At 46.4% G+C, this 10,846-nt stretch overlaps 2 protein-coding genes across 2 annotated transcripts; both read left to right on the plus strand.

The window, feature by feature from the left end:
- The first annotated feature begins 1,564 nt into the window (after nt 1–1,564).
- On the plus strand, nt 1,565–3,961 carry LOC119269731 (magnesium transporter MRS2-E-like). The gene is made up of 6 exons (XM_037551636.1): nt 1,565–1,915; nt 2,077–2,223; nt 2,327–2,455; nt 2,582–2,739; nt 2,917–3,052; nt 3,375–3,961. The coding sequence occupies exons 1-6, from the start codon at nt 1,565–1,567 to the stop codon at nt 3,678–3,680; spliced, it is 1,227 nt and encodes a 408-aa protein (XP_037407533.1). The 3' UTR covers nt 3,681–3,961.
- A 2,601-nt stretch (nt 3,962–6,562) lies between these two features.
- Nucleotides 6,563–10,675, plus strand: LOC119269732 (magnesium transporter MRS2-E-like). The gene is made up of 6 exons (XM_037551637.1): nt 6,563–6,904; nt 7,041–7,193; nt 7,290–7,418; nt 9,435–9,583; nt 9,787–9,925; nt 10,119–10,675. The coding sequence occupies exons 1-6, from the start codon at nt 6,563–6,565 to the stop codon at nt 10,422–10,424; spliced, it is 1,218 nt and encodes a 405-aa protein (XP_037407534.1). The 3' UTR covers nt 10,425–10,675.
- The last annotated feature ends 171 nt before the right edge of the window (nt 10,676–10,846 follow it).

Consider the following 10,846-nt stretch of genomic DNA (forward strand, 5'->3'; position numbering starts at 1 on the left):
ACGAGCAATTTGATAGAATGGCACACTTTTCCTCATACTTTGATATAATAGCACATTTTTCTTTTTATTGGATTAAATGGCACACCTTTGATTCATGGCTAGATAAAATGGCACAAACTTTGCTCAACTTTTTGGTTGGGCATGCACATAATATTTTGTAGGATGATTTTGCCCCTCGGTCGGTTTAAGCTGTTTACTGGTTCGAGACAGAACATCACGGTGGCCTCGCTCTCCTCGCTGTGCGTCCGCCTCGGCGCACCGCCCGTCCCATCATGGTTGCATCGAAGTATGGCTCCTCCCCAGCGCTCCACCCGCCTGCTCCGTCTCGCCGCGCTCCGGCCGCACCCTCGCCGGTCGAAGAGAAAAGGCACCGCCCCTTCAAGCGCCTCGCTGCTGCAGCTCTAACCTCCGAGTCGACGCTCGGCACAGTTGTCCACGGCGCAGCAGCGCGTCGATGTACATGTCACTGCTGGCCGCGCTGGAGCAGCATTTGCGGCTGTAGCGGTGCTCGCTTGCTGTCGCTGCTCGCTTCCTGTATATGGGTTGAGCTAAAAAAAAACGACTGCAGCTTGAGTTCAAATCTTGCCAACGCCAAGTTTTGTCCTAAAAAACCGATTGTAGCTGAAAATTATATGGATTGATGGATTTAGCTGTAGCTTCTGTCAACAAGACATATGGACTAGAGATGCTTGTTCATACGGATGTAATCAAAAATCAGATTGGTTGGCTGTCCATATGTTAACTGCCCCGTCTCAGTTCCTGGGCTAAATGATGGTTTGAGAAAGGGGGTCGCCTTTTCTCTTCTGTCAGCGAGCGAGCGGCCGGAGCGCGGCGAGACGGGGCAGACAGGCGAAGCGCTGGGGAGGAGGCACACTTCCATGCGTCGGCAGTGGGACAGGCAGTGCGCCCGGGCATGGAGAGGAGAGCGAGGCGGCGGCGCTATTGTGTCTCGCTGCCTGGTTTGTCTCTGTTTTGATCCAAACAGATCGAAAGCGACCAGGTTCAATCAAACCAGTAAACAGGTCAAACCGACTGAAGGGCAAAATCGTCCTACAAAATATTACGTGTGGGCTCACACCTAAAAATTGAGCTAAAAAGTTAGTTTGTGTCATTTTATCTATCCATGAATCAAAGGTGTGTCATTTAATCCAATAAAAAGAAAGGTGTGCTATTGAATCAAAATACAAGGAAAAGTGTGTCATTTTATCAAATTGCTCCTCCAGACACATGGCACCGACCGACCACCCTCCTCGTCCACGGAGAAAAGGAAGGCTCCAGCCAACAGCCGCTGAGCAGACCCATCGTCGCCGTCCCCCCGCCCCCGGGCGCGCGGACCACCACGAGACGGACGTTCATAGACCGGCACCCGTCCGTGCGCCTACGCGGGCGGGCAGAGGCGCCCACGTGCCGCCGCAGAGTTAAAACCAAAACTGCTTCCCCGAAACGAAAGCCAAGCCAAGATCCTAACCGACTGCCTCGTACCGATAACCGCGTCACGCCACGCGGCGTTCACAGTCCAGGGAACTCACCAACGGCCGGAGCCCCGATCGACTGACTGCGTCGCATGGAGCGGAGGCGCCCGCAGATCGCGCCGTCGCCGCCGGTGTCGCGGCGGAAGGCCGCGGCGGCGGCGAGCCAGGAGTGGCTGGTGGTGCCGGCGGCGGGCGAGCGGCGCGCGGGGGAGTTCGGGAGGCACCGGATCATGGAGATGACGGGGCTCCCGGCCCGCGACCTCCGCATGCTCGACCCGCTCCTCGCCTACCCGTCCACCATCCTCGGCCGCGACCGCGCCATCGTCGTCAACCTCGAGTACGTCAGGGCCATCGTCACCGCCGCCGAGGTGCTCGTCCGCGACCCCAGCAACCCGCGCCTCCGCCCCTTCCTCCAAGAACTCCACGCCCGCCTCGCGCTCCCGGTACTGCCATACCCACCATTAACACCCATCGTCATTCCACCAGTCATGCTACTGTACGATAGATTGATGGCAGATTGCATTTTTCTAACCAACTGATGGTAAGGTGTTGGTTTCATCTGCATTTTTGGCCTGATTCTGTTGGCTCCTGCTTCTGCGTGAAGGATGCGGCTACCACGACTCCGGCAACAACTGACGGCGGTGATGATCAGGGCAACGTGCCAATCTCCGGCAGCGCCAAGATCCCGCCCTTCGAGTTCAAGGTGCTCGAGGTCTGCCTCGAACACACATCCAAGTGCATGGAAACCGAGGTACACACTACTACAATAAGCAGGCTGTTAAACCCATGATCTGTCAAATGCGCGTGCTACCAACTTACCATGTTTCTCTTGGTGCAAAAATCAATGGTGGTAGACGTCGGTCCTCGAGAGCGAGGCGTATCCGGCCTTGGACGAGCTGACCACCAAGGTTAGCACGAGCAACCTGGACGACGTCAGGCAGATCAAGAACCGCCTGGTCCAGCTATCAGGCCGCGTGCAGAAGGTACTAACATAACTGATGTTCAGGAGCCAGTGTATGCTCCAAGTTTAAGCTGAGAGCCACTACGTTATCAATTCAATTATTCATTTCATCGTCGGTTTGCGCCGTCGTGGCCTCCTTGATTCGCAGGTGAGGGATGATATCGAGCACTTGCTAGACGACCACACGGATATGTGCGAGATGTATCTGACGAGGAAGCTTGCGTTTCAAGGAGTCAACAACGAGTCGTCGGTTAATGTGGATTCCAACAAGCATGCATTCCCTGATCAAGATCATGATCATGAGAAGTATGTCACGTATAGCTAATGAGTCTTCTTTCTGGTTACTGGGATCAGATTGATTAAGAGCTATAGCATCCTGAACTTGCTTGAACAAACCAAGCACAATTCGATGATGCTAGGCTTAATTGAAAGATGGAAAGTTATTACTCTTCACATTAATCTTCCATATTTACTTGGATTCAGGGAGGAAGAAGACCGTGGCGGTGATACGGCGAGCTCCCATGGAAGTTCTGCTTGTGTTAAGCACGTTGAAGAGTTGGAAATGCTTCTTGAAGCTTACTTCGTGGAGTTCGATGGCACGCTGAACAAGTTATGCCATGTATGTCACATCTCCTTCTATTCACCACTAGTTATAGTTATTGGCCTAATTGGGAATCCCTGAGACATGATTGCTCTAAAATGATCCTATCAAAATGATTGCCACTATCAGGTTCAGCACACTGACTATTTGCTCCAGATTCATTACACCAGATAAAAGCGCGCGCACACACACGCACACACACACACACTTCTTGGTAGTGTTATGAATATAAACTACATTTCCACATGCACCTTTCTGATTCAATGTGAATACTATGGTCTTTAGCTGTTGGCTTATAAAGTGTTCCAAGCGTGTTTCTAACAGCCTTTAATGTGCAAAGCTCCGCGACTATGTGGACAACACTGAAAACTACATCAACCTGATGCTGGACAAGAAACAGAACCAACTGCTGCAGATGGGCGTGATGCTCACGACGGCGACCGTGGTGGTCACCGCGGGCATCGTCGTCGTGAGCTTGTTCGGCATGAACATCCACATCGAGCTGATGGCGGATCCGGAGACCCCCGAGATGGCGAGGATCAAGAACATGAAGTTCTGGGAGACCACCTGGGGCACCGTCGCCGGCTGCGCCGCCATATACCTCTTGGCCATCTATGCAGGGAAGAAGAGCAAATATTTGCAGTGATGGCGCTTTATTCTCGGCTCCGCACCGGACGGAGGAAGCATCGGACCGCAAGTTCTGCAGTCCAGGCTCACGTTATCGCCGTCACAAAGGGTTTCCCTGCCCTGAGAATATGATACGATAGCTTTCTTTCTGTTTAGTTTTGTCTGGGAGATGCAGTAGCTGATGCTTTGGTTTGGGTAGGAATAATTGAATGGTGGCTATAAGATCTGCCCTCTCGTATCATGATTTACAATTTCGTAGTTTTGAATTGTTATTACCCTCCATTTTACTTGTATAAGAAAATTTCCACAAAAAGAAAAAAAAACCGTTGACTTCTTTTAAAAAACAAAAAAAATTGGCCAAATAGTATGAATAGTGACCTATAATAGCAAATGATTTTGTTTTTTTGCCCTGAAGTCAACGTTGGGTTTTTGTTCGAGAAAATTTATATATTGGTGCCAAAAAAAAGTCAAGTTTATTTATTAAAACTTCTAAACTTTTTTAATTATTAATTATTATTTTCTCATATATGTGTGTATGCACCCACGAACCAAAGAGTACTTTTACAATGACAACTTCCTACTCTCCGGGCTGCACCCCCTGCTGCAGCTCAACAGTGTAATTCATAGGTAGCCCCTGGTGTATAAGAGTAAGGCCCAGTTCTCTTCACACAGGATTCTGCAGAATCAAGATTTTGGAAAATTCTCCCAGAATCTGTTGCCGAGTTCTTTTTTGGGATTGTAGATTGAGATTCTGGAAAGAGTTGTGTGTTGAAATGTCTGTAGTACCCTTAGACAGAAATTGTTTAATGAATTTATTAACACCTTGTTGTTTCTAACAGTATCTAGTTGAATATGAGTACGAAAGTGATTTACGAATGTCATAAAAAGTGCTAAATATTACATTTGGAATGGATTTAAAGATTTTTTCATTACAAAAGTGGATGAACTAAAAAAATGGATAATCTCAAGGTATGAGACTAGCAGCAATCACCTCGCGTATTGCGTTCATGGTACCATCATCTTCTGATGGTAGAGCATTGGCACCTGTAAGCAATGGAGGTTGCACATATGCATCATTGTCGAACTTGTCAAAATGCTCATCACGTAACTTGCTATCACGAATCCAATTGTGGAGACACATGCATGCAGTGACAATCATCTTTTGGGTCTCCAGTTTGTACCGAGGTATGCTTCCAACTCCAAGAATTCGCCATTTCATCTTGAGAACACCAAATGTTCTTTCGATGACATTTCGCAAAGAAGAATGTCGATGGTTGAATGTCTCATATCTCCCAACTGGTGGGTGTTGTTGGAAATTTGGTACATGGTATCGTTGTCCTTTGTATGGAGATAGATATCCAACCCTGTTTGGATAGCTGGAGTCGACAAGATAATATTTATCTACAGTACGACATCAACAAAAGAGATTAGAAATTTACAACATACCATCATGTATATAATAATATGGATACATGCGAGATGTTACCTGTGGGGGTTTGTGGAAAGTGATCATAACGAACTATGGCATTGCTCCATGCACGTGTGTCATGAGCAGATCCGGGCCATCCGGGAACAACAAATGTGAACCTCATATCAAAATCACACACTGCCATAACATTTTCACTTGTGTAACCTTTCCAATTCCTGTGTTGGGGCTCCAACTCCTTAGGCACAATCACCTTAATGTGTGTTCCATCAATGGCTCCAATAGCATGTTAAAAATAAGGCCAAAACTTTGCTTTTCTAAGTATTGGGTATGGTTCAGAGAAAGTTGGATCAATTGGTCTTATGTAATCACCGGCCATGCGGTCTACACACTCCAAAACCTCGTGGAATTTTTTATTAATGACAGAACGACTATGTGCAAACTAATCTGCGACATTATCAGTTGTCTGACATGTACCCACGGTCCATAAAAATTGTGATAATGCTTCTTTGGATGAAATGTTGGAAATTGACTCAAGCCCATACTTCTGAAACGTTTCTCCATGGCGTTCCGGGCGTAATTTCTCCATGGGATAGGGGTACACTTATATTTTAAAACGTTTTCACTGATGGGACTTGCCAAAATCTCAGGATTCTGGGAAAATCAAGCTTTTTGGATGCTTTTGGATTGCACTAGGATTCTAGAGAATTCTCTCTAGATTTTAAAAGTCAAAACGAGTTCTTTTGGCTCCAGATTTTCCAAACCAAAATTCTCCACAATCTGCTCAAAAGAATTGGGCCTAATTTCCCTCTGTCCACCATGGCTTTTGGCATATACCCACCCACATCGCCACCGTGTTCTGACCACAAGAGGTTTAAACATTGAGAAATCCAACTCAACAAAATTCATAGGATCCTACATTATTACTTCAAAATTATGTGTTTTTAACTTGAGCTCGCAAATGTTAACAAAACATTGTTCTTTCAGACTCAACAAACGTCGTATGTCCCCGCAAAAAAAAACGCCGTATGTGTATGTATATAAAATCAGTGTACATGACGTAATCGGACCCATCGTAGTGATCTCTTCCAGGAAAATCGGATTTAAAACACAGGGAGGTAAAACCTGCCAAGAGAGAGACATTGGTACCATGGGACAAGCATACGTGCCGAACACAACAGTGCTACGTCCAAATGCCTACTGGCTTCCAGACAAGTGGCACCGCCGCACCGATTGACCATCCTCGTCCACGGAGAAAAATAACTCTCCGGCCAACAACCGTGGCCGGCCCGCCGGGCAGATCCCTCGTCGCCATCCGCGCGACCGTGACCCGTAATAAGCGCCGCGCCTACACCACACGGGACATGTGGTAAGCTGTTTTCGAACTCCTCAGCGAAGACCTCGTACCGAGATAAGTAACCGCGTCACGCCACGCGGCCTCGGTAGTCCACGAGATTGACCAAGCGACCCCGCGCATGGAGCGGAGGCAGCCGCAGACCGCGCCGGCGCCGCGGCGGAAGGGCGCGCCGGCGGCGAGCCAGGAGTGGCTGGTGGTGCCGGCGGCGGGGGAGGAGAGCACGGGGGAGTTCGGGAGGCACCGGATCATGGAGATAACGGGGCTGCCCGCGCGGGACCTCCGCATGCTCGACCCGCAGCTCTCCTACCCGTCCACCATCCTCGGCCGCGACCGCGCCGTCGTCGTCAACCTCGAGCACGTCAAGGCCATCGTCACCGCCGCCGAGGTGCTCGTCCGCGACCCCGGCAACCCGCGCCTCCGCCCCTTCCTCCAAGAACTCCGCGCCCGCCTCGCGCTCCCGGTACGAACGGCCAAACACCCATCTCGCCACTTCACTAGTAGTCCACTCAATAGCCATGCATGCTTGCTACGATATGGCGGCGAGTTATCTGCACTGTTCGCCTGATTCTGTCGCCGGTACCTGCTTCTGCGTGAAGGATGCGCCTACCACGAACCCGGCAACCGACGACATAGAGCTGGGTGGTGATCGGGGGAACGTGCCGATGCCTGGCAGCGCTAAGATCCAGCCCTTCGAGTTCAAGGTGCTCGAGGTCTGCCTCGAGCACACATGCAAATGCATGGAATCCGAGGTACACTGGTACACTATATAGGCAGGCTTCGGCTGTTGAACACATGATCTGTCAAAAGCGTGTGAACTTAATTACCATGTTTTCTCTTGGTGCTAGACGTTGGCCCTCGAGAAGGAGGCGTATCCGGCCTTGGACAAGCTGACTTCCAAGGTTAGCACGCTCAACCTGGAGCACGTCAGGCAGATCAAGAGCCGCCTGGTAGAGCTAACAGGGCGCGTGCAGAAGGTAAGAGTACTGATTATATACTCCTTCTGTCCCAAGTTACTTGTAGAAATGGATGTATCTTGAATCATGAGCTGGTGTATGCTTAAATTTTAAGGCCCTTCCCACTACTCACCTTGTAAAGGTGTTAAGCCTGCCAAGTAGGCATAAAATCTGACGTGATAAGTTAATTATGAAGAGAGATTAGTTTAATGACCCTGAGAAGAAAAGATAATAAAAGCATGTACCTAGGTGGAAACATAGTTCTGTGTCTACAACTAATTAGATGAAGAAAGCTTAGCAACAAAAAAATAAGCACACATGTTGGCTATTAGGTTTGATTATAGGTGGCATGGCAACTCCGTATAGACGGTTGTTGGTGGATTTGGAGCACTCGGGTGCTCCACCCCCGTATATGAGTATGAAATTCAAAAACAAACCAAGAAAATTAAAAAAAAAAACTGAAATTTTAGGATATCATATCTTGGTGCCCAATCTACTTGCATGTGAAGTCTCATGAAAAAATACTAGGAAACATATTCTCGGTAAAAAGACAAAAAAATCTATGTATAGAAAAAAACTGCTTGGATGAATCATAGGTCGGACTATATTTCTTTCACCACAGATACATTTTATGGGTTTTTTTTCATAAAACTTCACACGGGAGTGGATTAGGCATTCAAGTTTGATGTCCCCAAACTCCAGGGTTTTTTGAATTTTCTCGTATTTTTTGAATTTAATATCCCTATAGGGGGTGGAGCACCTTTTTTCGCGAATACACGACGTATATTTCCGTTGTTGGCTATACTACTAACCATGCTCTAATACGATGCTTAACCCTCCCTTTTTCATTTAATTTCATGCCATTCATCAAAATTGTCTAGTTGGCATGCATGACATTCCTAATTCTTGGCTACGTTATCATAGACAAAATGCTGATGTGGCACCGTAATTAAAGAAAAGAGAGTGGAGTTTTATGTTAGCGAAGATACGACTCTTAGCTCGTTTTTCTGTGCAATGTAATTAATGGTTTTATCCGCTGTGGCTTGTCTCCTTAATTTTCCCTTCTTTTCTTCTCTCCACAACTAGGCCATAATGTTAAAATGCAAAAAAAAAAAGATCCCTAAACTAATTAAATGCAATATCACTTGGATACAACCCCTAAAGATACAATGCATTGGGGTGATTGTCTCTACAAAAAATCTCTACCTAGGATAACGTGTTAAGAGACAATTCATTGTTAAGTTACCATCATATAGTGTTTCCCAATAAGAAAATGAATCTACAAACTAACAAATGGGGTCTCCCTATTCGTCACCCTGGGTGAAGAATAGCTATTGTTCACCCCCTCTATTTTATCATCATTGCACCGTAATTTTACATTTCGTAAGTTTTTTTTTCTTATTTCCGACGCAAAAAGGGACAGTAAGAAAATATATAATCGCCGTAAAAAAAATTTATGTTATGTAAAATTACAAACATACAAACATAGTCTAAAATACACATAAACTGTAAATTTTCTTGTCTTATGACCTATATTTTTATTTTCTTATGTTAAATTTTACGTAGTGAATCAATAGAATGTAACTATTTGAATTCCAAATGTAATTTAATTATGAAGTAATCGTAAGATTACCTCGGGTGAGAAATAACTTATTGTACACCATGGGTGATGAATAGCATCACTACTAACAAATGAAGTCATCTATGATACTGTCATTATGATACTTTGCACTACGAACATAGTAACATAGACTAGTGTCATATGAATGGCACTAATCTAAGTTACTCCCCACTATTTGACGAGCCTAAGTTAAGTGCTACTCCCTCCGTTCATAAATATAAAATGTTTTGGATATTTCAATATGAACTACACACAAATTAAAATGAGTAAACAAACACACTAAAATGCATCTATATACAACCGGATCAGAAAAGAATTTGAACATCTTATACTTGTGAAGGGAGGGAGTACTACGTTATTAATTTAATTAATCATTTCACCGTCTGTATGTGCTGCCGTGGTCTCTTTATTCGCAGGTGAGGGATGATATCGAGCAGTTAGTTGACGATGACACGGATATGTTCGAGATGTACCTGACGAGGAAGCTTGCGTTTCAAGGACTGAACGAGCCATCGGGTAAAGTGGATTCCAACAAGCATGCATCTCCTGACCATGAGGATGAGAAGTATGTCACCTATAGCTAATGTGTCTTCTTTCTGTGGTTGCTGGGATCCGATTGATTAATAAGAGCTACAGTCACCTGAACTCTCTTGAATAAATCAAGAACAATTCGATGATGTTAGGCTTAATTGACAGATGGAGTAGTTATTACGTCGTTCTCAAGATATGTTGCTTCCATTTTAATCTTCCATATGTACTTGAATTCAGGGAGGAAGAAGGCAGTGGCGATGATATAGAGAGCTCCCACGGAAGTTCTGCTTTTGTTAAGCCTGATGTAGAAGAGTTGGAAATGCTTCTCGAAGCTTACTTCGTGCAGTTTGATGGCACACTGAACAAGTTATGCCATGTAAGTATGTCACATCTCTTGCTACAGATTCGTAACACCAGATAAGAGCTCACGCGCACACAGACAGACACACTTACATTTTCACATGCACCTTTCTGGTTCAACGTGAACACTATGCTCTTTAGCTGTTGGCTTACAACGTATTCCAAGCATGCTTCTAACAGCCTAACATGCACCTTGTTACTGCGCAAAGCTCCGCGACTATGTGGATGACACTGAGGATTACATCAACATGATGCTGGACGAGAAGCAGAACCAGCTGCTGCAGATGGGCGTGATGCTCACGACGGCGACCGTGGTGATCACCGCGGGCATCGTGGTCGTGAGCCTGTTCGGCATGAACATCCACATCGAGCTGACGTTAGATCCGGAGACCCCCGAGATGGCGAGGATCAAAAACAGAAAGTTCTGGGAGACCACCTGGGCCACCGTTGCCGGCTGCGCCGCTATATACATTCTGGCCATCTATGCAGGAAAGAAGAGCAAATACTTGCAGTGATGCTGCCATATTCTGTGTTCCGCACCGGACAGACGAAGCATCGGACCGCAAGCTCTGCAGCCCAGGGCCACGTTTTCGCCGTTGCAAATGGATTCATTCCCTGTGCTGAGAACGTGATGCGGTGGCTTTCTGTTTTGTTCTGTCTGGAAGATGCAGTAGCTGATGGGGTTTGGGTAGGAATAATTGAATGATGGACATCCCACCCTTGACACGAATGACGGTTATATAAAGATGCCTTATTTATCCTGTCATATCATGATTTACAACTACATCCTCCCTTCGTCCCATAATATAAGACGCCTTTTGACACTACTGAGGGAATAGTTTTGTAAAAGAAGATGAATATACTAGCCGTGTTTTGGAACCATACAACTTCCTACCCTAGGGTGCACTCCTGCACCTCGACGGTGTAATAATTGTTA

This window comes from Triticum dicoccoides, chromosome 3A, assembly GCF_002162155.2.
Source record: "Triticum dicoccoides isolate Atlit2015 ecotype Zavitan chromosome 3A, WEW_v2.0, whole genome shotgun sequence".
In the NCBI taxonomy this organism is placed as follows: Eukaryota; Viridiplantae; Streptophyta; class Magnoliopsida; order Poales; family Poaceae; genus Triticum; species Triticum dicoccoides.

Bases quoted from the DNA above. Each gene is read 5' to 3' on its own strand.
- LOC119269731 (XM_037551636.1), top strand. From the start codon at position 1,565: ATGGAGCGGAGGCGCCCGCAGATCGCGCCGTCGCCGCCGGTGTCGCGG. The intron at 1,916-2,076 runs GTACTGCCATAC...TTCTGCGTGAAG, and splicing joins ACGCCCGCCTCGCGCTCCCG to GATGCGGCTACCACGACTCC. The intron at 3,053-3,374 runs GTATGTCACATC...TAATGTGCAAAG, and splicing joins CGCTGAACAAGTTATGCCAT to CTCCGCGACTATGTGGACAA.
- LOC119269732 (XM_037551637.1), top strand. From the start codon at position 6,563: ATGGAGCGGAGGCAGCCGCAGACCGCGCCGGCGCCGCGGCGGAAGGGC. The intron at 7,419-9,434 runs GTAAGAGTACTG...CTTTATTCGCAG, and splicing joins TAACAGGGCGCGTGCAGAAG to GTGAGGGATGATATCGAGCA. The intron at 9,926-10,118 runs GTAAGTATGTCA...TACTGCGCAAAG, and splicing joins CACTGAACAAGTTATGCCAT to CTCCGCGACTATGTGGATGA.